Below are 26,290 nucleotides of genomic sequence, written 5' to 3' on the forward strand. Positions count from 1 at the left end.
CTGGCGCTCCCCGCCCCGCAGCCGCCCGAGCGGAGCCGCCGCGGCCGGAGCCCGATGCCGGGAGCTGAGCGCTGAGGGCCGCCCCGAGATGGGGATTCTCAGCATCACGGACCAGGTACGGCCGCCGCGTCCGCCCCGCGGATCCCGCAGCGCGCCCGGCGCCGCCGCCGCGCCAGTCCGGGGATGCGCGGCCTACCGCGCTCCGCACCGGGCCGGGCCGCCGCCCCAGGCCGCGGGGCCTCCCGCCGGACCGCAACCCGCTGCCGGGCCCGGCCCGAACCCCCGCTTCCCCCCCGCGGCGCCGCAGCGCCGGGATCCGCGCTCGGCGAGGCGGTGGGGGCCGCCGGGCCGCAGCGCGGTCGGGGCTCGGCCCGGGGGAGGCCGCGGGCCCGCAGCTCTGGGACGGCCGCGGTTCCCGCAGCGCCGCCCGCACGTGGCCCTTTGCCGCTTCCACTGCCGCCCGGCTCCCCCGCGGGCTCCGCCCGGGCCCGGCTGGGTCCGATCCTCGCGGAGCGTCGCGGCCGCGGGAGGGGAAAGGCTGGCGGGGGAAGCGGGCGCGCGGCTGCGGCTGCACGAGAACTTTTTTTATTTTTCCGGTCACCGGAGCGGTTCCGCTGCCCCGCGGGGGGCGGTGGGTGTGACGGCGCGGTGCCTCTGCCGGCGCCTGCCCGTTTTTATCGCATTTCTGCGTTTTTTAACGTCGAACCGAGGGATGCCGTGTGCCGCATTCCGACGGGATGAGTCACGCGTTGCCTCCGAGCCGGGATGCGCTGCCCGGCTTTGACGGCTCTCAGGTGGATGCTGCGGGAGCCGGCGGTGCTGGGCGCAGAGCGCTGGGCTGCGTGGCTGCTGCCCCACCAAACGCGGGGGATGCGGCGCCGCTTTTAGGGATGGGAGAGCGGTGAAAAATCCGAGATCTCCCACTGAGCGGAGTCTGGGCACCCTGCGGTTCACCGTCCTGCACTCAGCCTCTGAGCGTTCCCCGTCCAAAACCCATCCGTGCTGTCAGCCGGAATCTAGGAGGAAAGCTCTGTAACCCCAGTGCAGTGTTAGAAAGCAGCACGCCTTTCTTCCTCACCATGCAGACCAGGCGCCGTGACAAACAAGCAGCCTCTCAGAGTTCAGGTTCCACATCTGAACAGCTAAGGCTGTCTGTGCACTGTATGGGCACACGTGTTCGCTCTTTTCCAAGGACTCTCGTGTCCCTTTGGGCACGCTCAGTGCTGTGAAGGGTGGTCGAGTGCCCACCTCCTCCGTCCCCATTTTCCTGAGGCCCTTCAGTGGCTTTTTCCTTTCCCAAGCAATTCCCACTGCTTGCTAGGCCGCAGCGAGCAGCTTTTAGAGCAGGGTGCGTGGCACCAAGGAAGGTGTCCTTGCAGCTGGTGATAAAAGTGTTCTATTATGACTCCTGGGCTTCTTGTGAGGCAAAGCCATCGAGGCAAAAGATAAAAGTATTCTACGGTGCCCCCGGTGCAGAATTATTGAGGAAGGCAAGACTTTCACCCATGGAAGCTGAAACGGGGAGTTGTAGAGCCATGGTTGCTGGGTTCCCTTTGCTGAAGTAATAGGTTGGTTTTAAACGAATGCATCGATCCCCGTTGCTAAAAGATACCGGGCCATGAGAACCGCCTCCGCTGGCTTTGAGGTCGGTCCCTGGTGCGGGTTGAGCTGCTCAGCACCCCGTCCTGCTCCTCGCACAGACCGCGCTCGGCTTTCAGGGCTCCGTCTCCCTCCTTCACCTCCCTCCCATCCCTCTCTCTGCAGCCTCCTCTGGTCCAAGCCATCTTCAACCGCGATGTAGAGGAAGTGCGGTCGCTGCTGAATCAGAAGGAGAATATCAACGTACTGGTGAGTGCTGCCCAGCCTGCGGCTCAGGCCTCCACCCGGCTCCCGCTGCGCTTCCCAGCAGCGCTGGGGGGCCATGGGCTGCTGGGGGGCTTGGGGTGGGCGCTGCAGGGAGCTCAGAGCTGGGGGCTCCAGTCAATTCAGGATTTTGCCACTGTTAGCTGTGTTTCGTCCCTTGGCCTCCATCGTGTAAAATGGGGTGTGTGGAAGGACGGGGCTCCCATCCTGGAGAGCTCTTCCTGAAGCCTCCTGTGGTGCAGAGTGTGGCTGGGAGGCGGTGGGCTGAGGGGAGGGGGCTCCCGTGGGGGCTCAGCTCTGCCACGCCGCCGCTTCACCTTTTACTTCTTTGGGATGCTGACCCAGAACAGCTTGACGAGAACCCAACCGTAAGGTTATTCCCAGTGGAGGGAGGAAGATAGGAGCTGGTCAGCAAAGCAGAGTGAGCCTGGTGGGTGCCGGAAGGTGCTGCTCCTCTCTGGGACGCCCCGTGGGTCCCCCCTTGGTGCACACCCCATTTCCTCCATAGGACCAGCGCCAGCTCAGCAGTCGCCGCGCTCCCAGCCCGAGCGCTGAGCCACGAGCGCAGCAGTGTTCTGCTTCCCCGCCTTGCTGGGCTGCGGAGCTGGGCTCTGCGCCGCCCCTGTAGCACTGCCTGCTGCCTGTGGCAGAGCGTGGTGGCACGGTCTGCGTGTGAAGGGCTGAGGGCTTCTCCCTGTGCCTGCCTGGGTCAGGGACTGGGCAGCGCCTCGTCCTCGCTGTCAGTGTTGGGATTGTTTTGCAGGGCTCTCGTGCAGCTGCCGAGGGAATAAAACCGCGATTGTTGATGCATAATTTCCTTCTGGCGTGCAGGTTTAGAGATGTTGTTGCTTGTTTGCTGACCTGCCAGCTGGGTTTCGCTTTCACATCCTCCTGCCTGGCCGTGCCAGCTCAGCGTGCTGCAAAAAATGAGACTGCCACCATTTCCCAGTGCTTAGCTCTCTGAAAAACAATTACTTTTCCCCCCCAGCACAAAATGTGGGACTGGAAGCGAGCTGTGCTCTTCCAGCTTTCCCCTTGCTTGCTTCCCAGCTTTGGTACGTGGCACTTCCCCAGGAGCGCCCGAGCTGAGTGCCTGGAGGCAGAGGCAGCGCAGGGCCCAGCCCTGAGCAAACAGAAGTGAAAGGTGTTTTTTCTTCAGCCAATCCAACCAAGGCTTGGACAGGGGCTTTGCGAGCCTCTCTGGCCTCCAGCAGGCTGCAGGAGCTGCCTGTGGTTCCCGTGGGGGGAGGCGGCTTGTTTGGAGCAGCTTCCCACTGTGTGCCCTGAGCCACCTGCTGTGCTGCGCTGGGCAGGAGGGGCTGTGCTGAGCGCTCCCCTGCTCTCAGAGCTGATGGCAGCTCCTTCCATCCCTGCTCAGGACCAAGAAAGACGAACACCTCTGCATGCTGCTGCCTACATAGGAGATGTTGCAATCCTCGAGCTCCTCATACTGTCAGGTAAGGGCCGGGGCTCGGGCGTTTTGCTCAGCACTGGGCTGCCTTGAGGGAGTCGTTCTGATCCCTTCTGCGCTGGGAGGTGCAGAGCAGGAGGGGTTGGTCACCCTCCAAACTCCCCTGTGCTCGTAATTAAGCCAGTGGGATTGCAGCAGGGAAAGATTAGGAAACGTTGCTGTAATCCTCAGAGGTTTGTTCAGATGGCGAAGCAGCGTGGAGCTGAACTAACAGAGGAGGGCACCCAGCCAGGAGGGAGCTGCGTTCCGGGGCTCTGCTGCGGCTGTTTGGCTCGGGGGGGAGCTGGCAGAGCCTTAAGGGATGTGGCTTTTCCTGGGCTCTGTCCTCGCCTGAAGCTCAGCACAGCCCCCTTTTGCAGCAGGGCTGCTGCTCGTGCCTGCAGGAGCCCCGCGTGGCAGCAGCTGGGCACCTCTGTTCCTGAGCCTCTGCTCTCGTTCTTCCTCAGGTGCTAATGTCAATGCAAAGGACACTGTTTGGCTCACCCCGCTGCACCGCGCTGCGGCCTCTCGCAATGAGGTACGTGCTGCTGGGAGCAGGAGCGCTGCTCCTCTTCTGTCCTGCCTGCCTTTGGCTCGGATGGTTCTGTTGGAGTGGGGAGAGGGTGGCCTCGTAACGCAGATGCTTCCAATGAGAGCTGGGGAAGACCCTGTCTGCTCCCTGCCTCCTTCAGGAGCCAGCGCGTGTTTTCCCCACGCTGCCCTCCTGCCTTTTCCCCCTTCCCAAGGGCTTTGGTTAATCCAGCTTTATGTTTCTTTGATGGGTAATGGGGCTCCCTCTCTCTTTTTGGAGCCGATTCCAGGAGATCTTGTTGGAAAGGTTTCCTGACATTTGGCTTTCGTGGGCTTAACTTCATCCTGCTTAACTCCGTCCCGTTTTGAGTTACTTGAGAGCAAGGAACGTTGCTGCCGTGTTGGTTGGAGGCAGGGTTCAGCAGCTCTGAATCTGACACGCAGGGCAAGTTACCACACATCAGCTGGTCTTGTGGATTGTCTGATTGGCAGCAGGCAGGAGATGAAATGCGTGAGCGCAAAGCTCTGCCAGAGGCGTTTGCTGCAAGCTGGGAGCGTGTGGAAAGTCGCTGCATGTCCAGGAGGCAGGAGGTGCTGCGAGTGTGGGGCTGCAGCGCACGGCCGCTGTCAGCAAAAAGGGAATCGCTGTAGAGTGCAGCTTGATGGGTTCTGCTCGTTGTCCTTCTGGTGCTCTGCACCTCCTTGGGCACAAACCAGCCCTCATTCTGTTACGTCCCGCGGCTCAGATGCGTTTCTCCCGTGCCAGTACCCCCATGCGGCTGCAGTTCACAGCTGTGCTCGGGTGGGATGAGCCTGTGGCTCCAGCAGGCTGAGTTGGAGCTCTCCTCTCCTCTGCTCCTGCCAGAAAGCACTTCACCTCCTCCTGAAGCACTCGGCAGACGTCAATGCCCGCGACAAGTATTGGCAAACGCCTCTGCACGTCGCCGCTGCCAACCGGGCCACCAAGTGTGTGGAGGCCATCATCCCCCTGCTCAGCACTGTCAATGTCGCCGACCGCACGGGCCGCACGGCGCTGCACCACGCCGTGCACAGCGGCCACCTCGAGGTGGGTGCACAGGGGCGCAGGCTCCTCGCCGTGTCCCCACATCTGGGCTGCTCCTGCTGCGCCGGGGGGGGGTGGGACGGCAGCCAGGCCCCTCACGCTGCTCTACTCCACCCAGATGGTGAACCTGCTGTTAAACAAAGGGGCCAGCCTGAGTACTTGCGACAAGAAGGATCGCCAGCCCATCCACTGGGCGGCTTTTCTGGGTAGGTCCCCCAGAAGGCGTCGCCCCATGGGTTCGCCTCGCAGTGTGCTCTGTGCCCGTGGGCTCTCACCTCTCCTTCCCGCAGGGCATTTGGAAGTTCTGAAGCTGCTGGTGGCCCGGGGAGCCGACGTGGCGTGCAAGGACAAGAAGGGCTACACCCTGCTGCACACGGCGGCGGCCAGCGGGCAGATCGAGGTTGTGCGTCACCTGCTGCGGCTGGGTGTGGAGGTGAGGCCGCAGCCGGGCCCTGGGAGCCGGGCAGCCTGGCAGCGTGGGCTGCTTTGTGGCTGCCCCTTTTTCCCCCTTTTTTTCCTTCTCAATCCCCGAATCCTCTGGGTTTGCTGCTCCCGCAGATCGACGAACCAAATTCCTTCGGTAACACTGCACTTCACATCGCCTGTTACATGGGCCAAGATGCTGTGGCCAATGAACTGGTTAATTACGGCGCCAACGTCAATCAGCCTAACGAGAAGGGCTTCACCCCTCTGCACTTTGCTGCTGTCTCCACCAACGGGGCCCTGTGCCTGGAGCTCCTCGTCAACAACGGGGCTGACGTCAACTTTCAGGTCTGGTGCCGAGGGCTGAGCCCTGGGTGGGGATGCGGGGGTCCGCTGCCCTGGGGGGAGCTTGGGGTGGTGACAGGAGCCTGACGCGACCTCGCTTCTGCTCTCTGCAGAGTAAGGAAGGGAAGAGCCCCCTGCACATGGCTGCCATCCACGGGCGGTTCACGCGTTCGCAGATCCTCATTCAGAATGGTGAGTGGCTGCTGCCCATCCTGCTGCTGTGCTGCTCAGTGCCTCCCCCAGGGGGCTGAACGCGTCCCTTCCTGGGGGACAAGGGGAGATGTAATGCCCCGGGCTGGCAGGTGGGCTCCCAGCACAGACAGCGGCTTGCAGCTGTCCTGCATGATGCAGAATGGACTCGAGTTGTCAGCCGCGTCCTGAGATGGGACACAGCCACCAGAGCAGCCTGGCCCGTGTTCTTTGCTCCCGGCTCAGCCTGAACCTCTTTCAGAGCAAGGCTGCTTCCTGGGATTAGAGTGCAGAGATCCGCTGGTAACGCTCGGCTTTCCCTTTCCAGGCAGTGAGATTGACTGTGCTGACAAATACGGCAATACCCCCCTCCACGTTGCTGCTAGATATGGCCACGAGCTGCTAATTAGTACTTTGATGACGAATGGTGCTGACACTGCAAGGTAGGGAAGATCTCTCCCTTCCCTGCCTCCTTGGGCTGGAGGATGCGAGGAGGGCCCGCGCTGAGCCCGTCCCCTCTCCTGCAGGCGTGGGATCCACGACATGTTCCCTCTGCACTTAGCTGTTCTCTTTGGATTTTCAGACTGTTGTCGTAAGCTACTTTCCTCAGGTGAGTGGCCGGGCTGCCCCTGCCTGCGGGGGATCCTCGGGCTGAGAGCTGCGCTGCCCTGACTCCCTGCCCTCTGCCCCGCAGGTCAGTTGTACAGCATCGTCTCCTCGCTGAGCAATGAGCACGTGCTGTCTGCAGGCTTTGATATCAACACACCTGACAACCTTGGGAGGACTTGCCTCCACGCTGCTGCTTCCGGAGGGTGAGCTGAGCGCTGCCTGCCGCTGGGCCCTGGGCAGGCGGTCGGGATGTGTGCTGAGGGCCAGGAGCGGACGGGGCGCCGCTGGGCCGTGTGGGGGTGTTGGTTCTGATGCATCCCAGCCTCTGCGCCCTGGGACTGTTGGCCTTTATTTAACGTGGAGCTGCAGTGCTCGCTTGGCCGAGGTTGGGAAGGGTTCGCAGTGTGATGCCAGAAGAGCAGCAGGGCTCAGCTGGCCGTGTGAACGCCTGGTGCCGTTTGGCCGCGCGGTGCAGGGCGGCGCTGGCAGTGCAGGAGGCATGGGGGCGATGCTGCTGGAGGGCTTTGCACGAGCAGATCCAGCCGTGGCTGCAGCTGACGGGCTGCGCTGAGCTCCGCACAGCCAGGCTGTGTGGGTAGGAGTGCAGCTGCCTTGTCTGCAACTAGGAGGAGTCAGCGTTGCTGCTGCGCTGCCTTCTCGTCTGTGTCTGACTCGTCTCCCCAACTCCTGTAGGAACGTTGAATGTCTTAATTTGCTGTTGAGCAGCGGTGCTGACTTGAGGAGGAGAGATAAATTCGGAAGGTAAGCGTGCTGTGGGCGTTGCAAAGGTGGTTCCTCTGCAGCAGCTGGGTTTGGGCTGGGCTTCTCCCAGGTCTGTGTGTGGTGTTTACAGCCTCCCAGCAGTAGTGTGGGGCTGAGCTGAGGTTTAGGAGGTGATGCCAGCTGAATCTGGGCAGGCTGATGGCTTGGGCTTGGTGTCAGAAGACAGAACACTGCCTCCAGGGAGGCTTTTGGATGTAGTGCCCTGCATACGCTGCTGCTTTAGCCCCACATCTCCCTGAGGAGTCTGGCTCTGGCTCTTTAAACAGAGCAGCTGCCCAAAAGTGAGGTGCAGCTCGGCAGCTGGGGTGGGCATCTCCCTGGGTCCTGCCGATGCCCCCAGGTTTCCCTGTGACAGTCGGTGCTCCTCAGCCCTTTCTCCTTTCCCCTCCCCAGGACTCCACTGCACTACGCAGCTGCCAACGGCAGCTATCAGTGTACAGTGACGCTGGTCACTGCAGGAGCCAGTATTAACGAGGCTGACTGTAAAGGCTGCACCCCCTTACACTATGCTGCTGCTTCGGACACGTACAGGAGGTGAGTGTGTGCCCTGAGCGGGGGGATGCTCTGCTGTGCCCCGGCCGCCTCCCCAAGCCGTGCCTTGTGAGGAGGGGGGAGGGGGATGGTCAGCAAACTGATGGCAGCTTCTGACCCTTCAGAGCAGAGACTCATTCAGGAAACAGCCATGACACTGATGAGGAGCCACTGAAGGAGTCCAGGATGAAGGAGGCATTCTTGTGAGTCCGTGCAGCCCCATCTGGACACTGGTTGTTGTTCACCCCTTCCCAGGGCAATACTTCACTCCTGCTTGCGCTGAGCTGAGCTGCAATGAGGAAACACCTGCTGGTTTGGTTCTTGAGCAAACCTTGGCCATCGCCCCAGCCCTGATCCCCAGGGCGTCTGCATGCGCTCCGTGTCCAGCAGGGTTTCATACAGCATCTGCTCTCAGATCGAGCAGGAGGTCCCTTCCTGGGCATGCTTCTCTACTCTCACTGTTTTCCTGATCTCCCTTTCTCTCTCTTGCTGCAGTTGTTTAGAGTTCTTGCTGGATAATGGTGCTGACCCATCCCTCCGGGACAAGCAGGGATACACGGCTGTCCACTATGCAGCTGCGTATGGCAACAGGCAGAACCTTGAACTGGTGAGTAAAGCAAAGCCTTGTGTGCTGCAGGGGGTGGGGGAGGCCCCCATGAGGACCTCTGGAGCCTTGCAGCGTCCAGTTGTGTGCATTGGAAGTGCTGCAGTGCTGTTTGTTCAGAAGGAAGGGAAGTGGGTTTGATTAAATTCCACGGGGATTCTCGGCAGCCGTTGTGCTGATGGTAGCACAGAGGAAGAACTTGGGCCTTGGTGAGGTTAAGGAAGGTTCTCTGCTGTAGTTCACATCATTCCAGGGCAGATGAGTTGGTTCTGTTTTTGCCTTGCAGCCTGCTGGTAGATAGGGTGTGGAAGCCTCCACGATGGCGTGTTTTCGGGGGGCCCTTACTGTTTGTGTTTTGGCTGTCGCAGCTCCTGGAAATGTCTTTTAACTGCCTGGAGGATGTGGAAAGCACCATTCCAGTCAGCCCTTTGCACTTAGCTGTGAGTACGGCTGGCCCAGCCCCAGGGTGGCAGAGGGCACTTGGCTCTGAGCTGGGGTTCGCTGTGCCCTAGAGAGCTGCAGCAGCTCCATTTTGTCCAAAGAGCTGCGTGGGGCAAAGCGGGAGGGGGGGCAGCAGCCCGGGGCTCGAGGTCCCTTTGATTTGCACTTGGGGCTCCTTGCTCTTTCTGTTTCACAGCTGCCTCAGCTGCGTGTGGGCAGAGTGGGGTGGGAGCGCAGCAGGGGGCAGCAGAACCGTCCCAGGGTTGGATCTGCAGGCCGCAGCCTCTCTGGACGCTGCGGTGACGTCGCCCGCTCTGTCCTCAGGCCTATAATGGTCACTGTGAAGCCCTGAAGACACTTGCAGAAACCCTCGTGAACCTGGACGTGCGGGACCACAAGGGGCGGACAGCCCTGTACCTCGCCACGGAGAGAGGCTCCACCGAGTGCGTGGAGGTGCTCACCAGCCATGGCGCCTCCGCCCTGGTGAAGGAGAGGAAGAGGAAGTGGACCCCTCTCCACGCTGCAGGTAATGAGGCTGGGGGCTGCGAGGGAGCCGGGGGTCTCCTTTAGCTGTTCCCCAGCTGCTCATCGGGGAAGGGGAGACGGCTGGGGCTTAGGGCCGGCATGGGGCAGGCGCTGCGCCTGTGGAGAAGCTGGGGGCCCGGTTGCCCGGCAGCAGCTGGGAAAGGACACCAGCGGCTTCTGCACACACGTGTTTCCAGCTCAGCGTGTGCGTGTGCTGTCGGCCCTGTAGCCTAGCAACCCTGTAATGAGTTTGCTCAGCCACGTGTGCCCGGCTGCTGAGCACGAGTCTGCACCTTTGGCTGTGGTGGCAGCTGGAAGGAGGGACTCGTCGGTGCGGGTTTGTGACGCCTTTCCTCTGCTGTCTGCAGCTGCCAACGGGAACACTGATTCCCTGCACCTCCTGATAGACAGCGGGGAGCGGGCAGACATCACCGATGTCATGGACATCCACGGCCAGTGAGTTCGCCTGCGCCTTTCTCTGGGGCTGCGTCTCAGGGTGGTGGTCAGGCCTGGGGGCAGCGCCTGAGCGCAGCGCGGTGCCAAGCCCCCTCCTCCCCACAGAACCCCACTGATGCTGGCGATCATGAACGGCCACGTTGACTGCGTCCACCTCCTCCTGGAGAAGGGATCCACAGCTGACGCAGCTGACAAGAGAGGAAGGACCGCCCTGCATCGGGGGGTGAGTGCATCTCTGGGGCGCCTGGAGCCCTGCAGCTTCAGCTCTGATGCCTCCTACGTGGGGCTGCTCGGAGGACAAGTGAGGGGCTCCTGTTGCCACAGGAGTCCTCAGTGAAGTAGCCCGATTCCTCTGACCTCGTCCTCTCTTCTGGCACAGGCTGTAACAGGCTGTGAGGACTGCCTGGCTGCTCTGCTGGACCACGATGCCTTCGTTCTGTGTCGGGATTTCAAAGGCCGGACCCCGATCCACTTTGCATCGGCGTGTGGGCACTTAGAAATCCTGAGGACCTTGCTGCAGGCAGCCCTCTCTACTGACCCCCTGGACTCTGTGGTGGACTACAGCGGTTACTCACCAATGCACTGGGCTTCGTACAGCGGTGAGAGCCGGGGCTGGGCGCCATCCCACCTCTGCTCTGGCTGGGTGCTGACGGCCTTATGTCTCTCTCCCCTCACAGGGCATGAAGATTGTCTTGAATTGTTACTTGAACACAATCCATTTGCATACTTAGAAGGAAACCCCTTTACTCCATTGCACTGTGCAGTGTAAGTGGTGTCGGGGCTGCCCTGGGTTCTCACCAGGTGACGTGGGAGAGGGGTGCAGGGCCAGAGCAGGCTGGAGCCTGCAGATGGAGCTCCAAAGCTGTCCTGCTTGCCAAGGGCTCCTCTCCGGGTGGCAGTAACAGCTCAGGGTTACACAGCCCTTTTGTCCCAGCTCCCCTCCGGCAGAGAGGTGGCTGCCAGACCGTGGGAGGGCCGCTGGGAGCTGCAGGGCATCTGTCTATTGGCTGTGTGCAGCGCAGCCAGGGCTGGCATGCAGGAGGTCCACGTGCCAGCTTGGTGGGGCTGCCAAGGTGAGAGGGTCAGCCCCTGGAAAGCTGACAGCAGAGGGATGAGCAAAGCAGTTCTGTGACACGGTGTTGTGCTTCCTTGGCTGCCGTCAAAAAAAAGAAAGGGTGTTTTACTCTGAGCAACTCCAGACCAGCTGCCGATGGCTCTCGAGCCTCGGGAGCCCGCTCCTCATTCCAATTGCAGCCATGCTAATGCTGCTGAGTCTTGTTGTAACTTTCCTTCTTGTCCCCACTGCAGAATTAACAACCAGGACAGCACTGCTGAAATGCTGGTGGAAGCATTAGGTGCCAAGATTGTTAATAGCAGAGATGCCAAAGGAAGGTGAGCGCAGGCGTTGCTCTCTGTGGAGCTGCTGAGTGGTGGCTGTGACTCCTGCAGCTCTTCCTTCTTGCTGGTTCCCACCAGGAGAGTGGCAGCAGCGCTACCTGACCTGTCTTAGAAGCCTGTTGGGGTGGCTGTGGGAGGGAATGGCTGCACCCAGTGCAGAAAAGCAATTCTGCTGCTTCTGCATCTCCCCTGTCCTGAAATCGTGGAATCGTGGAATGGTTTGGGTTGGAAGAGGGGCCGTTAAGATGGTTGAGTTCCAGCTCTGATGTCCCCAGGCGTGTCTCCAGGCCCAGGCAGTCTTGCTGCGGTGCTTTCTGTGCCCTTCTTTTTACCTGAGCTCTCCTCTTCCCAGGACACCCCTTCACGCTGCTGCCTTTGCAGACAACATCCATGGTTTACAGCTGCTTCTGCGCCACCAAGCCGAGGTGGACACGACTGACAAGCTGGGGAGGACTCCCCTCATGATGGCCTCTGAGAACGGGCACACCGCAGCCGTTGGTACGTGAGCAGCAGCCGCCCCTTCCCCAGGCACGGCCGGTCGGCAGGGGGCTGCCACCACGCCATCCATGTCCTGCAGCAGCCTGGGACTCCCTGGGGGAGCGGAGGCGTTCGCTGCTTGGGGGCTGCAGTGCTTTCAGCTTCTCTTGGGGCTGTCGGCCCCACCGACACAGCTGCTTTCCCCACCGTGGGCTGCGAGGCCCCTCTGCCTCCTCTGGGGTCCTTTGGAGCCAGGCTGTGCCTCTGCTGCCCCTCAGCGTATGGTTGCTGCTCCCGCTGCCGTGGTCTGAGCTTCGCTTTCTCGTGACAGCTGTCCCTCCTCATTTCAGAGTTCCTGCTGTACCAAGCAAAAGCAAATATAACTGTGCTGGATGTCAACAAGAACACAGCTCTTCACCTGGCCTGCAGCAAGGTAGGGAGCCGGAGCCCAGGGGCACTGCAGGGAAGGGAGTGTAGGAAACATCAGCTCTCTTTGCAGACCCTTCTGGAGTGGTGAGCCGTTCCAGAAGGATGTGTTTGGGGGTGTCTCTGAATCCCAGGGAATTGCTTTGAGCTTTGGCAGCACCCAGCTCCCGTCTTGTGTGCTACAAGCAGTTCATTCTCCTTTACAGGGTCATGAAAAGTGTGCCTTGTTGATCCTGGGGGAAACCCAAGACCTTGGCCTTATCAATGCAAGTAACAGTGCTCTGCAGATGTGAGTATTTGGACAGCTGGCACCGGGAGGTGGGGGGTGGAAATCAGGGCTTTCCGGGGGGGTGGTGAGGCCTGGGTGAGAGGAGAGAGAGAAAAGAGGATGGCGGAAGGAGGTGCACGCGTTTGGTGCGTGCCGTGAGCATCAGCCCCAATGCCTGCGCTGATTCCAACGCGTGCAATGCTGGGGGAGGGCGGCCCTGCCACCCCAGGGCCCGGTGGCTGCATTGCCTGCCCCTGAGCGCTGCCTCCCCTCCCCAGGCCGCTCCACATCGCTGCACGGAACGGGCTGGCCGCCGTTGTCCAGGCCCTGCTCAGCAGAGGTGCCACCGTGCTGGCTGTGGATGAAGAAGGTGCGTGTTGCTCAGGGCCGCGCGGGGCTCCGGGGCGGCGCGGGGAGGCGGTGGGCTGGGATTTCCCACTTCTGCGTCTGAGCTGCGTGCGCTCGGTCAGCGTGATGATGACGACCCCCTGCTGCCCCTGCAGAGGCATTCCTGGGTCCTGGGGGCTTTCAGACATGTGTGTCTTAACCTCATGCATCGTCTGGGCTTTTTATCTCATGTGTCTCCTGGGCTCGCTTGCCCAGGTGCCAGCCTGGGCCGCTGATAAGCCATTGACTTGCTTGTAAGTTGGCAGAAGCTGGCTGCTGCCTCCAGAAGCTGTTTATCCCAGCAGTTTTTGCTCTGCTGGAACACCTTCAGGTTGTGAAAAATACCAGTAGTGCTGCCCCGCTGCCAGGGCTCCGAGGCTTTGTAGCTCACCTCCCGCTGATCCCAGCACGTTTCAAAGCAGGGCAGGGACCGCTGGTGCCCAGGAGCAGGGTCCTTTGAGATAGGACGGGATGAAAGCTGCCCCTTGCTGGGCGCAGGGTGACGCGGAGCCGGAAAGCGAGAGACTTTCCCTGCCCCTTCCTCCCTTTGGCCGTGCCGGGGGTCCTGGCAGCAGCCCCTTCACCTCCGGCTCTGTCCCAGGTCACACCCCAGCCTTGGCGTGCGCCCCCAACAAGGACGTTGCCGACTGCCTGGCACTTATCCTCTCCACCATGAAGCCTTTCCCACCTAAAGACGCCATCAGCTCTTTCAGCTTCAACCTCCTCAAGAACTGCGGCATCGCAGCCAAAACCGCGGCCTGCGGGGCGCTGCCCAACGGCAGCTCCTGCCCCTACGGCAAGGACCGGCACGGCGCCATCGGCTTGGACGGCTGTTACTCGGAGTAGCTTAAACTATGGGTGACCTAATATCTTATTATATTTATTTAGAAATTCTATAAATATAGGGCACTTTAAAGGAGAACAAGACTGGGCGGGCCTTCTAGCGCGGCCGCGCACACCAAGAGTTCAACGCTTCTTCTTGCTGAGCGGCGGCGCGCTGCTGCTGGAGCAGGGCTGCCCTGAGCCCCCTCGTGTGGCACCCAGCACCTCCTGGGCTGCGCAGCCACAGAACCCAAACGAGAAAAACTCAATTAGAAACAAACCAAGCGGCTAATGGGGACCATCTGACTGCGGGGCTGCTGGTGGGAAGAGAATTTGGCTCCCGCTTTTGGGGCGGATCGAATCGGTTCCGCTGGGACGGGGAAGCCTGAACTCTTGGTGTGCTTTGGGGCCGGGTGCCGTGCAGCCGCTGGGGCGGGCGCTCGCTCCTGGCCAGGTGCCGCTGTAACGCTCCTCTCTGAGTCGCTTTTCTCTCGTGCTCATCCTCCGATTCCAATACAGACACTTGAATCGAGATCTACTGTACCTGGGACACTAAAACACCCTTTTGGCAGCTGTCATTTTTATGCAAAAGCGGGCGCTGCTGCCCGACGCCGCGGTCTGCGGGCGCTGCTGGAACCTCGCTCCCCACGCCAGGCACTTTAGGGATTCTGTTGGTTTTCCGTTTCTGGTTTGTTTTTGGTTTTGTTTTTCCTCTTGATAAGATGTCGGATCCTAAGAGAGTTTTTGTTCTCCGTGTCGCGTGGCTGCTGCCGTGCCAGAGTCAGTGTTGCTTTTTGTTAGAAAAAAGGTTATTTATAAAGAAACAAGCATTTACCTTGAAAAAACCAACAAAAATCCAAAAAAAAACCTGAAACCTTCAGCCTTTAAATAAGGAAGAAAATGCACTTCAGCGTCCTTATTCACACCCCCGATAGGTCTGTATTTATTTTTCTACCGCAGCTCGCTGGCAGGTTTTAGTGGCTCGCGCCTTTGTCGGATCGTTGGCTTTTTTTGTTGTGTCGGGTTTTCTTTTCTGATCTCACAGATCGTATTTAAAGGCAGGTTTGAAGCATTTGAGAAACGTTGCACTGCTGGGTTTTTTTGTTCCGTTTTGTTTTTTTCTTTCCGAATTACTGTAACAGCAGCAGGCGCAGAGCTGGCGCCCCGCGCTCCGCATGGCGAGGCTGCGAGGCCAAAGAGCGGGGAGCCAAGGGGGGGGGCTGCAGGGGGCGGCCTGCGGTCCGTGCTGCTGCTGGCTTTGGCTCCGGCCTGGGCTGGGGGAGAGAGCAGGGCTGGGAGCCACAGCTTGGTGCTGCTGCGTCCTGCCTGCACTCTGCTTGTGGCTGTTGTGGCTGCTTTGGTTCGTGTTGTGGCACATTCACAGCTCTGGCTGCCTTGGTTCCTGTCGTGGCACATTCACAGCTATGGCAGCTCGTGGCATGGTTTGGCTCCTGCTTGCATCCTGTTCTTGGTGCGCTCACGGCTCTCTTGCAGCCCGCTTGTTCCTGCTGGTGGCCTCCCATGTGGGCTCATGGCTGTTTGCGGGCTGTTTGTGGCCTGCTTGGATTCTGCTCGTGTCGGATTCGGGGCTGCTCGCGTCCTGCTCACGGCTGGCTGTGCTCTGCTCCTGTCCCGCTCACGTCCTGCTCTCAGCCGCTTTCTGGCCGCTCGGCTCCCGCTCCTCCCAGCCACCCCTCCGTGTCCTGCGCTGCCTCCCGGTTCTGCACAGCGCAGGAAGGCAGGCGTTTCTGTAACCAAATCGGCGTCGTTCCCCGCTGCTGCTGGAGCCGCTCCGTGGCGCTGGCGCAGGCCGGCCCTGGGCAGCGCAGGCGGCGCCCGTCGCGCTGCGGCTCTCTTTTACCAAAGCCCTCAGAACCAAAGGGGAGCAGCGGCCGCCGGCTGCGAGCGCTTTGTGTCCCAGGAGCTCTGCGGTTCGGTGCCCGCTGCTCCCCGGCGGCGCTGCTCGGCTCCCTGCCCCCCCCCCGGGGCTCCCCGCTCACCCCGTCCTCCCGCTGGCCTTCCTGCGCCGAATACCTCATGGGGAACCAGAGCTCACGAAACTTGAATCGAAAGGTCCTTTCTGAAGATCCTTTTCAGTATTCTGCAGAGGAGAACTGGAAAAAAAAAAGAGATTTGTTTACATGGCTGCCGCGTCCCTCATCTCCCGGCTCCTTTCCCTGCGCTGGGAGATGGGGACCGGAGCCCCGCGGCCTGGGCTGCTGGCGGTCGGTCCGTCACGGCTTCTGCTGCACCCGGGACGAGAGAATTCCTTAGAGCACACAGAGCTGCTTTTCCTTCTCTCCTTTAGATTGTTTTCGGTATTTCGGTTGCGCTTTTCGGTTCCTTTTTCCAACCCCGGCCCCTTTTGCCTTCTGTCCGCACTGCGCGTTGCCGCTCAACGCGACGACGGGACGATGAGACAATCAAAGCGACCTCGTAAGGGCTTCTCGTTTCCTCCCTGCAGCTTCGTGTGGACGCGTCCCTTGCTCTTGGCGAGGAGGTTTTTCTCCCCTCGTGTCTTATTATTAATAATGACGATAATAATAATAACGACAGTGGAGTGAAGCGAGGTTTCAGCAGCGCGGCCGCAGTCGGGGGCTGGGGGCGATGGGGGGGAAGCGCGGCCGCGTTCCCCGCAGCTCCAGTCTTGTTCTCCTTTAACGCTGTATCGCATTCATCCGACAGCACAGCTTGACGATTTCAGTAATAATCCAAGTGTTCGGTGATAACGCGTTCTTTTGCTCAACGAGATTCGTGGTGGTTTCCCAGTGCATTGTAAGAGGGACGGAGGGAAGCTTCCGCCGCCGCCTCCATGCCAAAGTCGGACCATTCCTGCTTCGCGTTCCTGCGGCAACGTTTGGTGCAGAGCTCGCCGAGCGGCGGCTCCTCGGCCCCCCAGAGCTGTGGGGTGTGGGACAAACGGCCCCCAAAAGGACAGGAAGTTTCTCTCCGCCCCCCGGCCCAAAGCACTTGCTTCAAGGAATAAGCACTTTGTGAAAGCGTGAGGCCTTGGGCGTCCTGCAGGGTGCAGAGCAGCGAAGGAAGGGATGGCGAGAGCGGCGCTGGGTTTCGTTCTGTTTTTAGTCTTTGATTTTTTTTAACTTGAAAAAAAGAGAAAGAAAAAAAGGAAAGAGTTTTGTTTCCAGGGAACGAATGAAGAAAGGGAAGCTGTGTTATGAGAGAGAGAGAGAGAGAGAGAGAGGGGAAAAAAAAAAGGAAAAAAAAAATAGAAAAAAAAAAAAGAGAAAACAGCACAAATACATTTCAAGTGGGAAAGGTGTATTTGCACTGCCATTGCCAGAGCCGCGGGCCGCGCGCCCGCCTGAGCCATAAAACTGCTGACAAACACTGAATGTAAGGCGGCCCACGGCTCCTCCTGACGCCCCCCGCAGCCCCCGACCACCAGCGGTGCTGAGGAGGCGCTCGCTGCGTTTCCTCCTTGCTGCTCCCGACTGCAGGCGATTCGTTTCCTGCGGGAGATGCGAGGCCCCGTCCCTGCGCCCCCCCCCCATCCGCTCCCCAACCCAAAGCGCCGCTGATTTCCGGCCCCGCCGACCCGGGGCTGAGGCTGACAGGTCCGAAAGCAGCACTGAAAACAGAGCGAAAGCTCCAAAAAAAAAAAAAAAAAGATTAAAGAAAAAAAGATAAAAATAGGAAAAAAAAACTCCGCAGGAACGACGCTGGGTTCTGAGCGCCGCAGCGCAGAGCAAAGGGCAAAGCAAGGAGCAAAGCAGAGAGCCCAGAAACCTTTGTGGTTCGTTTTGTGCCGGGGCTGCGTCCCCCCGCTGCCCCCATAGGGACCACAGAGCCGTGCAGAGCGCGCCCCACTTCGCCTTCGTAAGAAACCAAAGGACAAAGCCCCCCTTTCCATTCGGAACACGCGTGCGTTGTTCGCTTCGGGGTAGTTGGCTTTTTCTCCCTTTCTTTTCCTCTTTTCTTTTGCTTTCCTGTTTGTTTCTTCCTTTCTCTCCAAGGATCCAGGAGCTGTCGGCACCTCTTCTCCCAGCGGCGCTTTTTCGGGTTCGTAGCGCGGAGCTCCGGGGCGGCGGGGGGGGGGCGGCATCTGCGAGGACTGGAAGGCATCTGCCGCAAGCTGTGTGTGCTCACCACGTCCTGTGTGTGAACGCTGCCCCTCCGCACCTCATGCACATAAACGTGTCTGTGGACGCAGTAGGACAGACCTCACCGGCAGGCGGGCGCAGCGGCTGCTCTGCGTCCCCGTGTTCCCCGTGTGCGCGTGGGGCCGGGGCGCCGGCTGCGCTTGTTCCATGCAAAGGAGGAAAAGAAATGGTGAGAGGAAACGTGGCCTTACTGATCCCGTCCCACTGCCCTTGTTCGTCTTGAGACAATAAAGTGATCGCATGGAAAGCTGTGGCCCTGGCTGAGCCGCGCGCGGGGCGGCCACGGGGTTTGGCTCCTCTCCTCTCCTCTCCTCTCCTCTCCTCTCCTCTCCTCTCCTCTCCTCTCCTCTCCTCTCCTCTCCTCTCCTCTCCTCTCCTCTCCTCTCCTCTCCTCTCCTCTCCTCTCCTCTCCTCCTCTCCTCTCCTCTCCTCTCCTCTCCTCTCCTCTCCTCTCCTCCCCTTCCCTTTCTCACCCAGTGCTGCAGGAAATGGGAGCCAGAGGGTGAAGTGCTGCGCTCTGCCCCCACTGCTGCCCTGTGCTGCTGAGCTGCTGTCCGTCCGTCCATCTGTCCATCCTTTGGCCGGGATGTGGGCCGGGCTCCGGCCGGGTCAGTGAGCGCCGATTGGGGTCCTGCTGCCCTTAGCATCTGTGTGAGCATCGGTTTTTGGGTTCCTGCTGCCCTTAGGGTCGGGTGTGAGCACATTTTGGGGTCTCACTGTTCACAGAGGCGGTAAGAGCTCCATTTGGGGTCCCAGCATCCGTAGGCTCAGTGTGAGTGCAGTTTGGGGTCCCGCTGCCCTTGGAGTCAGTGTGAGCGCCGTCTGGAGTTGCCCTGTCCTAGGGCTGGTGTGAGTGCCTTTTGGGGTCCCGGTGCCCTTAGGGTCGGTGTGAGCAGTTTGGGGTCGTGCCGTCCGTAGGCAGCAGGATTGCAGCTGGGCTGGGCGTCTCGCTGCTGATGCCATCGTTCCATTCCTGAGTTTTGCACTACAGCGCCGGGGGAGGTTTGGGACGGGGTCGGAGCCGTTTGGGGTCTGTGCAGCCACGGGCACGGCGTGTCCTGGGAGCTCTGGTGCCCTGAGTCTCCTCCGGAGTCCTTTAGGGGTACCTGGAAGGTTCTGCCCTTTCCTCGCCCTCCTCGGCGCTGAGGAAGCTTCGCTCCCCTTCTCGTTGCTCAGAGCTCTGGGGGCGTTTCGGAGCCTCGCGGCGCAGCGGTGCCAAATGGGGGGAGTGGGTGTGCAGCCCCCCATTCCCCAAAGCAATAGAGCCCTGGGGGGGCTGCACGCAGCTCAGCCTGGCGCTCCCGGGGGGTCCCGCCTCCCCCAGCCCGGCGCTGGCAGCACTTTACTGAAGCCCGGAGTGAGCCGAGCCCCATGGGGTGACCCCACACCCCCTCCCCACCTCGGCTGCACCCCGGAGCCGATCTGTGGGGCTGGGGAGCGTCAGCAAAGCGGTTGGGAACGGAGCGCCCTGAGCTGCGTCCTTTCTGCACTGTTCTCACTACCTCTTGTGACAACCGGACGGCGGCAGCTCCGCTCCGGGCCCCACCGCCGCCCCACCGCTGCCCCATTGGCACCGGAGGGGCCCCGCGCTGACCGCTGTGCGCCCACCTCCGTGTGGGGGGGGGGGGGGAGGGCAGAGATGTGGGCGCTGCTGCGGGTGCAGCGGCTCCTTCCCCCGCCGCCGGTTCCAAGCACAACGCAGCGCTGCCTCCGGGTTCAGCTCCTCGTCCCCCAGCGGGGCGCTTTGATGTGCAATTTACAAGCAGTAAACGAACCACCAGTGACCCCCGACCCCCCGGGGCCGTCGCTGTGAGCCGTGCCCCAAAGCGTTGTCCTGTCCCAAGAGCCCCGACCCGGTTCCGTTTTCACCCCCCCGGCTGTAGGAAGAGCACAGAGCTGTGCCCCACACCGCCCCACGGCCCCGTCCCCGTGCTGAGCATTGTGAGCAGTTCCTTTCGTCTCAGATGTCCCATGGATGCATCACCTTTGGGGGAGGGATGGGGGGAGGGAGGGAGTAAAGGAACCACAGCAGAAAAAAAAAATAACGAAAAAAAAGGGGGGGAAAAAAAAGGAATAAAATAAAACGCATTCAGACTTGATCTATTTTATACAATGTAAGCTGCGACCAAGTCCTGTTATTCATATTGTGGCTTTGAATCGAGTATGTTTATTAAATGCTATTGCTTCTACGCCTCTTCTGCTGTCCTTTCTCAGGCAGGGGATCGCGTTCCTTCCGGCGCCGGCGCTGCCAGACCCGGAGCTCTGCGGTGCCACCAAAGAGGGGTGGGGGCCCAGCGTCCGTCCTGCTGCCCCCCCCCCCCCGCGGACGCGGAGTTGGGGTCTGGCAGCTGCGACCCACGGAGCCCCCGCGGTTGGCTGCACGCATTTCATCTGGGTTGGCAGAGGGGTCCCACGAGGAGGGGAGAAAGTCCGAACCCGGGGCTGGGTTTTGGGGGTCCCAGCGGCCATCGGGGCGGGGGCTCACGGGCGCCGCCCCCTCAGGGCTGCAGCCAGGCGCTGAGGTGGCCCTCGGCCAACGCGATGCCCAGCATGATGCCGCCGCCCAGCAGGAAGCCCGCGTTCTGCAGCACGAAGCGGCCCCACGTCCCCCCCGCCGGGACCCCCGCAGCACCTCGGGGAGCTGGGGTGGAGCGGGGGGCTCAGTGGGGGCGCAGCTCGGCCCCCCGCCCCCAGCCCCGCCGGCCCTTACCATGTCAGCCAGAGCCACGTACAGGAAGGTGCCGGCGGTGGCGGTGAGGATCCACGGGGTGAGATGGGCCGCGTTCTGCCCCACGGCCGCCCCCACGGCCGCCCCCAGGCAGGGAGAGCAGCGCCGAGAGCAGGTTGAGCAGCAGGAGGGTGCGGGGCGCCGTGCCTGCCTGCAGCAGCACCGCGAGGTCACCTGCGGGGAGAGGAGGGTGGGCGTGGGGTGAGGGGTCCGGGGGGGGGGCTGGGGGCGGGGGGGGGCTGCACCCTTACCCAGCTCGTGGGGCAGCTCGTGGCACAGCACTGCCAGCGCGGTGCTGAGGCCGCTGGGGAGGCTGTGGGAGAAGGCAACGCCTGCGGGAAGAGGGGACCTCCGTGTCGGAGCGCTCAGCCCCGCGTCCCCACCGCGTTTTCGCATCCCTCCGCGCAGCCCTGCCCCCGTGCTCCCGTCCCTTCGCCTCCTCGCACCTCCCGTGCGTCCTCATCCCCTCGTGCCCCGCCCTGCCACCACCCGCAGCCCCCCCCCCGCTGCCCACCGATGGCCAGCCCGTCGGTCAGGTTGTGGATGCCATCTCCCAGCACCACCATCCACGCCAGATCAGCGGCCGCGGGGTTGGGGGGCAAAGCGGGGCCGTGGGAGTGTCCGTGGTGGGGCCCGGGGGGGCCCTCGGGTTCCGCCTCCACCTCCGGGGCCGTCAGACGGCGCAGCTCGGCGCCTGCGGGTGGAGAGGGGCGCACGAGGTGCGACGGTGTCGGTGCGACGGCGCCGGGGGGTGGGGGGGGTCTTTACCGCCTGGCAGCGCGGGCCGGGACCCCCGCGGCCCGCCTCGGGGGTCTCTCCGTGGGGATGGGGCTGGGAGGAGAGCAGAGCGGTGGGCACAGCGGGACTCAGCGGTGCCCCCCGCGCCCTCCCGGTGCCCGCGGTTCCCACCGTGGTGGCACGGCGACGGCGCAGCATTCCCAGCAGCAGCTCCAGCAGCAGCAGCGCGTAGATTCCCCCCAGCACCGCCAGGCCCTGCAGCACCGCCCGCAGCACCGCCGGCGGCTCCTGGTGCTGCCCCTGAGCCTGCGGTGGGTTGGGGGCTCAGGGCCGTGCCGCTCCGTGCCGCCCGCCCCCGCTGCCCTGGGGGTACCTACGTGGGGCCAGAGGTGCAGCAGGGCGTCCCCACAGAGCGTCCCCACCGCCAGCGCCACCAGGAAGGAGAGCAGAGCGTGGAGCTGCCCGAGGCTCAGCAGCGGCACCACGGCCACGGCCACGGCCGACGGAACGCTGATGAAGGCGACGGCCAGCAGAGCCCAACCCAGAGCTGCAAGGGGGTGGGGGTGAGGATGGGGACGTCGGGACCAGGGATGTGGAGGTGGGGATGCGGGGCTGTGGGGTGGAGGAGCAGAGGAGGGGGCTGAAGGGAGGTGGGGACCCGGGGTGGGGCTGTGGGATTGGGATGTGGGATTGGGGATGGGGGGCGATGGGGATGGGAGGATGGGGACCAAGGGGTGGGGACTGGGGGACAGGCAGCTTGTGCGTGGGGATGGAGGCAAGGGGGACTCGGGGACGAGCAGCTCAGCGCTGGGGGCACAGGTTGGGGTTACCTGGCCACAGGGCCCCCCCCGATGGGGACCACGTCACCTCGTCGCGGTGGTGGATGCAGACGCGGCTGTCGATCTGGTAGAGCAGCGCGGGGCAGAGCAGCGTGAACTGCTGCGGGGTGAGCTGCGAGGCCGCGTCCAAGCCGAAGTTCAGCAGCAGCTGCGTCACATTGAGGCACTGCGGGTGGGGGGTGCTCAGGGCTGGGGGGCTCCACGCAGGCTCCGCAGCCCCCAGCCCAACTCACGGAGTTGTGTGCGTGGTCATATCCGGAGTGGTCCAGGCCCAGCATGCGGCCCAGCAGCCCCAAGCTGGAAGGGTCCATCTGGGGGGGTTGGGGGGCACTGTGGCCCCCAGGAGTGGTCCTGGGACTGGGGGGCTCCGTCCAGGTGGGTGCGGGGCTGTGAGGGTGGGAGTGGGGTGAACCTCCGGGGAGGGGGTGGAATGGAGCACAGGGTGGGGTGAGGATAACAGCATGGGGGGGATCTGTGAGAGGGAAACCAGGGGCTTCCTCAATGGGGGGGGGGGGGATATCAAAGGGAAGGAGCGGGGGAGGAACGAGGGAGGGGTGCGAATGGGGAGCACTGGGGGCGTGGGTACCGAGAAGGGGCGTGCAGGGGGGGAGGGGGGGGACCGGGGGGAGCACCTGGGGAGGGGGGTCCCGGGGGGGCACCTGGGGGGGGGGGTCCCTGGCAGCCTCCCCGCTGCCGTGCTCCCAGGCCGGGTGCCGGTGCCGGTGCCGCTCCTCCTGCACCTCCAGGAGGTCGAGGTGGCTGACGTGGCCGTGTCCCATCTCCTCGTGCTGGATGCGCACCACCTGCACCCTGCCGAGCCCCAGGCTGCCCAGCAGCCGCGCCAACCCCGCCGACGGCAGCGTCCCGTTGGCTCCGTACAGCCCGAAGAGCTGCTGCAGGTAATAGCCGTGCTCCTGCGCAGCGTCTTCGGGCAGCGCCGACGGCTCCGCTTCCCCCCGAGCCCCCGCGGCCCCCAGCAGCGGCAGCAGCCACGCACACAGCAGCAGCAGAAGCCCGGAGGGGCGCGGGGATCCCGGGGTCCCGGCGACCGAGCTGGGGGTTGGGGGGGGGGAGAAGCGGCGTCAGCGTGGGGCCGTCGGGGCGCCCGCGGTCGCGGGTTCCATCCCCTCCCCGTGCCTCAGTTTCCCCGTGCCCCCCACATACGCACCCCACTGCCATCCGTCCGTCCGTCTGTCCGTCCGTCCGTCCGTCCGCCCGAGGGGGCGGCTGAGAAGGAACAGACGGCGTCAGGATCCCAACCCACGGCCACGCGTCCGGTCCGGGGCTTTGGGGAGGGGCGGGACACGAGGTGCTGCGACCCCCGTGGGGACAGCGCTGGGGGGGACACGCGGTGCCGCTCGTCCTTGACGGAGGTTTTGCAACCGGGCAGCTTTTGTGGCGGCAGTTAATGTTTCACCGCGCAGGGAGATAACGGGGGGGGGGGGGGCCCGGCCGCCCCCCAGCGGGGCACAGGCACCCCCACCCCAAAACAGCCTATGGCCGCAGCACCCCCCCCCCCCCAATCCCCCGCCCTACGGCCGGGATGCGGGGAGCAGCCCCCCCCCTCCGGGTCCGGGAGCCCCAACCCCAGTGCGGGAACAGGGGGTTGGGGGTGGGGAGGGGCACAGGGAGGTGCCGTGGGGTCCCCCCACCTCTTTCACGTGGTCCAACGCAGTGGGGCTGGGGACAGGCACAACCCCCCCCCCCGCTCACCCCTCTGCAGTGCGGGGTCCCCCACGTGCCCCCCCCAGTCCGAGCCAACCCCCCCCAAGGGGCACGTGGTGCTCGGTGTCACCCAGTGCCGGTTCCATCCCGCGTCGGAATCCTCTGCATCCCCCCCCGCCGCCCCCCCAGCGCTCACCTGGAGATCAGGAAAGGGGGGGGGGGGCTGCGCTGCGCCGCCTGGGGGGGCCGGGGGGAGCACAGCTGACCGCCCCCCGTCCCCGAGCTGCAGCCGCGCCGACTGCTGCGCCCCAACCGGGGGAGGGGGGGGGGGCCAAGGGTCACCTGTGCAAACCCAACCCCGGGAGCGGCCGCGGGGGGGGGCGGGCCCAACGGCTGCGCGGGGCACGGAGCCCCCCCGGACAGTGGGAACAGAGCAGGCGAGGCGTGGGGGGGGGAAATTCCACCTTTATTGACACCCCCAAAAAGCCGCGGCTGGGGGACGTGGGGCTGCGCCCCCCCCCGGTCACAGGGCTGCCATGCAGCTCAGCCCCTCCTGGCCAGGACTCGGCACGGGGTGGGGGGGGGGGGGTCCCCAGGCTGTAGGCTGGGGGGGGTGCTGGGGGCCGGGCCCCCCCTGCAGCACAGTCCGGACCTGTTATCTCTTGCTGCTTCTCCGGGTCTCTTTGCCGTTGCTGACGGGGCCGGGGGGGCCCGGGGGGGTGCCCAGGTTGGCTGCGGGTGATGCGGCCGCTGGGGGGGTGCGCGGGGGCGCTGGGGGGGTGCGCGGGACCCCCGGGGCTCAGCCCGTTTCCATTCTGGCTGTCGGGGGCTGCGGCTGTGGCCGGGGGGGGGCCCGGGGTGCTCTGTGGGGCGGCTGTCGTCGCATTCTCATTTGGGGTCTGTGGGGGCAGACGGCAGTGGGGTGGGGTGGGGGTGCAACGCCATCCGCCCCAAATGTCCCCATCCCCCATGAAATGCCCCCAACCCACCACACAAATCTCACCCCCCCAAAGCCCTCCACGAAGTCCCCATTCTTCCCAGATGCCCCCATCCTCCCCAGACATCCCCGCTGGTTTCATTTCTCCCCGATATCCCCCCCCCCACTCCCAACACCCCCCAACGATCCCATCCCCCACAACGCCCCCATCCCCTCCAGAGGTCCCCAACCGCCCCCCTTCCTGCCGTCCCCCCCCCATCTCAGCACCCCACTCACCCCTTTGCTCTGCTGTGCCACGTATTCGGGGTTGGGCTCGCTGAAGTTGGGCACCTCAGAGTACACCATGCAGAACCTGCGGGGAGGGGGGCAGTGGGACCCAGCCTGCCCCGACCCCCCCACGCCCCCTGACCCCCCCGTGCCCCCCCCCCCCGGCCTCCATACTCGCCAATCTTCTGCAGGTCTCCTCCGCGCCCTGTGTACAGCGTCAGGCAGCCCTTGAAGACGGAGGCGTAGCTGTGGGTGCAGGGATGGGGCTGTCAGTGGGGTGGGGGGGATCCCACACTTATAGGGGCCTACAGATACGGGGCCCCTGTAGGGGGGGTCCCATAGATATAGGGTTCCACAGATATGGGATCCAATAGGTGTGGGGCTCCATAGTTATGGGATCCTACAGGTACAGGGTCCCAATAGGTGCGGGGCCGCCTACTTGTGGGGTTCTACAGATGCAAGGTCCCAATCTTACAGGGTCCCGCAGGTACAGGGTCCCAACAGATGGGGGGTCCCATGGGGTCCTACAGACGGGGGGTCCCGTACCCCTTGGTGAGGGCGGATGATGTCCCCTGGCTGGATGAGGTTCCCCACGTCGTCCCACACGGAGATGTTGATGCTGCCCGTCTTGTCGGCCACTTTACACGTCCGCACCTCGTGGCCGTCCTTCGTCTTCGTCACACGGCCTTTTTTTTGGGGGGGGGAGGGGATCGGGGTCAGGGCTGGGGGCTCCAGGGGGGGGTCTGGGGGTTGAGGCTGGGGGTTGAGGGGGGCACCCACCCGTCTCCAGGACGATGAAGATGAGGTTGAGGTTCTTCAGCCCCGGTTTGATGTCCTTCACAAAGGTCTCGGTGCTCATGGTGCCGGGGGGGGCCCTGCGGTGATGGGGCTGTCAGTGGGGGGGGGGGGGGGGGACGGAACGGGGGAGGACGGAACCGGTACCGGGGTATCAGGGATATGGGGAGCACTGGGGGGACAGCGGGATGTGGGGGGGCGGGACGGGCAACGGGATACCGAAGCGAGGGGGACTCGAGGGCACTGATGGGCACCGGGGATGGGGATGGGGGGGGGGGCACAGGGACCGGAACACCGAGGTGGCACCGGTGGGGCAAGAGCTGGACCGGGAGAGTGGGGGCAGAGTTCGTGAGGGGAACATCGGGACCGGGACCCCAGTGGGGGACGGAAGGGGGCACCGGAACATCGCGGTGGGGGTGGGGGGGGGGACCGAGGAGCAGCGGGTTGGGGCCGTCGGGCGGCCCCGCAGGAGCACGGCGACCGCACGGCTGGGCCGGGACCGCCGGGGTCAGGCGCTGTGGCTCCGAGGATGGCGGCACCGGGCCTCCTCCGCCCTTCCACCCCACCGCCAGGGGGCGCTCTCGCCCCGCCCCGCCACCCATCGCGGCC

At 63.4% G+C, this 26,290-nt stretch overlaps 4 protein-coding genes across 4 annotated transcripts in view; 1 reads left to right on the top strand and 3 right to left on the bottom strand.

The window, feature by feature from the left end:
- Positions 1-18,041, top strand: ANKRD52 (ankyrin repeat domain 52). The gene is made up of 28 exons (XM_048928856.1): positions 1-115; positions 1,765-1,848; positions 3,242-3,320; positions 3,781-3,851; positions 4,710-4,910; positions 5,026-5,113; positions 5,198-5,340; positions 5,466-5,678; positions 5,789-5,867; positions 6,193-6,307; positions 6,392-6,474; positions 6,559-6,676; positions 7,167-7,235; positions 7,650-7,790; positions 7,913-7,990; positions 8,283-8,394; positions 8,760-8,831; positions 9,157-9,358; positions 9,726-9,813; positions 9,919-10,036; positions 10,193-10,412; positions 10,491-10,578; positions 11,122-11,205; positions 11,564-11,709; positions 12,039-12,121; positions 12,321-12,403; positions 12,661-12,752; positions 13,371-18,041. Exons 1-28 carry the CDS (start codon positions 89-91, stop codon positions 13,613-13,615), a joined length of 3,222 nt encoding a protein of 1,073 aa, XP_048784813.1. The 5' UTR covers positions 1-88; the 3' UTR covers positions 13,616-18,041.
- Positions 16,334-23,449, bottom strand: SLC39A5 (solute carrier family 39 member 5). The gene is given in 10 exon segments (XM_048928387.1): positions 16,334-16,492; positions 20,423-20,527; positions 20,529-20,614; positions 20,692-20,772; positions 20,955-21,141; positions 21,143-21,484; positions 21,556-21,725; positions 22,009-22,183; positions 22,251-23,070; positions 23,186-23,449. Coding segments are annotated over 10 exon segments (2,136 nt in total). The 5' UTR covers positions 23,197-23,449.
- An 873-nt stretch (positions 23,450-24,322) lies between these two features.
- NABP2 (nucleic acid binding protein 2) lies at positions 24,323-25,769 on the bottom strand. Its single transcript, XM_048928865.1, is given in 7 exon segments — positions 24,323-24,391; positions 24,393-24,581; positions 24,896-24,971; positions 25,061-25,132; positions 25,433-25,443; positions 25,445-25,572; positions 25,667-25,769. Coding segments are annotated over 7 exon segments (609 nt in total). The 5' UTR covers positions 25,746-25,769; the 3' UTR covers positions 24,323-24,337.
- Positions 25,770-25,835: 66 nt separating this feature from the next.
- ESYT1 (extended synaptotagmin 1) overlaps positions 25,836-26,290 on the bottom strand; it is an 8,146-nt gene continuing 7,691 nt past the window's right edge. The window contains 1 exon segment of the mRNA XM_048928388.1: positions 25,836-26,001. Coding sequence (XP_048784345.1) covers positions 25,836-26,001 — 166 coding nt within the window.

This window comes from Lagopus muta, chromosome 28, assembly GCF_023343835.1.
Source record: "Lagopus muta isolate bLagMut1 chromosome 28, bLagMut1 primary, whole genome shotgun sequence".
In the NCBI taxonomy this organism is placed as follows: domain Eukaryota; kingdom Metazoa; phylum Chordata; class Aves; order Galliformes; family Phasianidae; genus Lagopus; species Lagopus muta.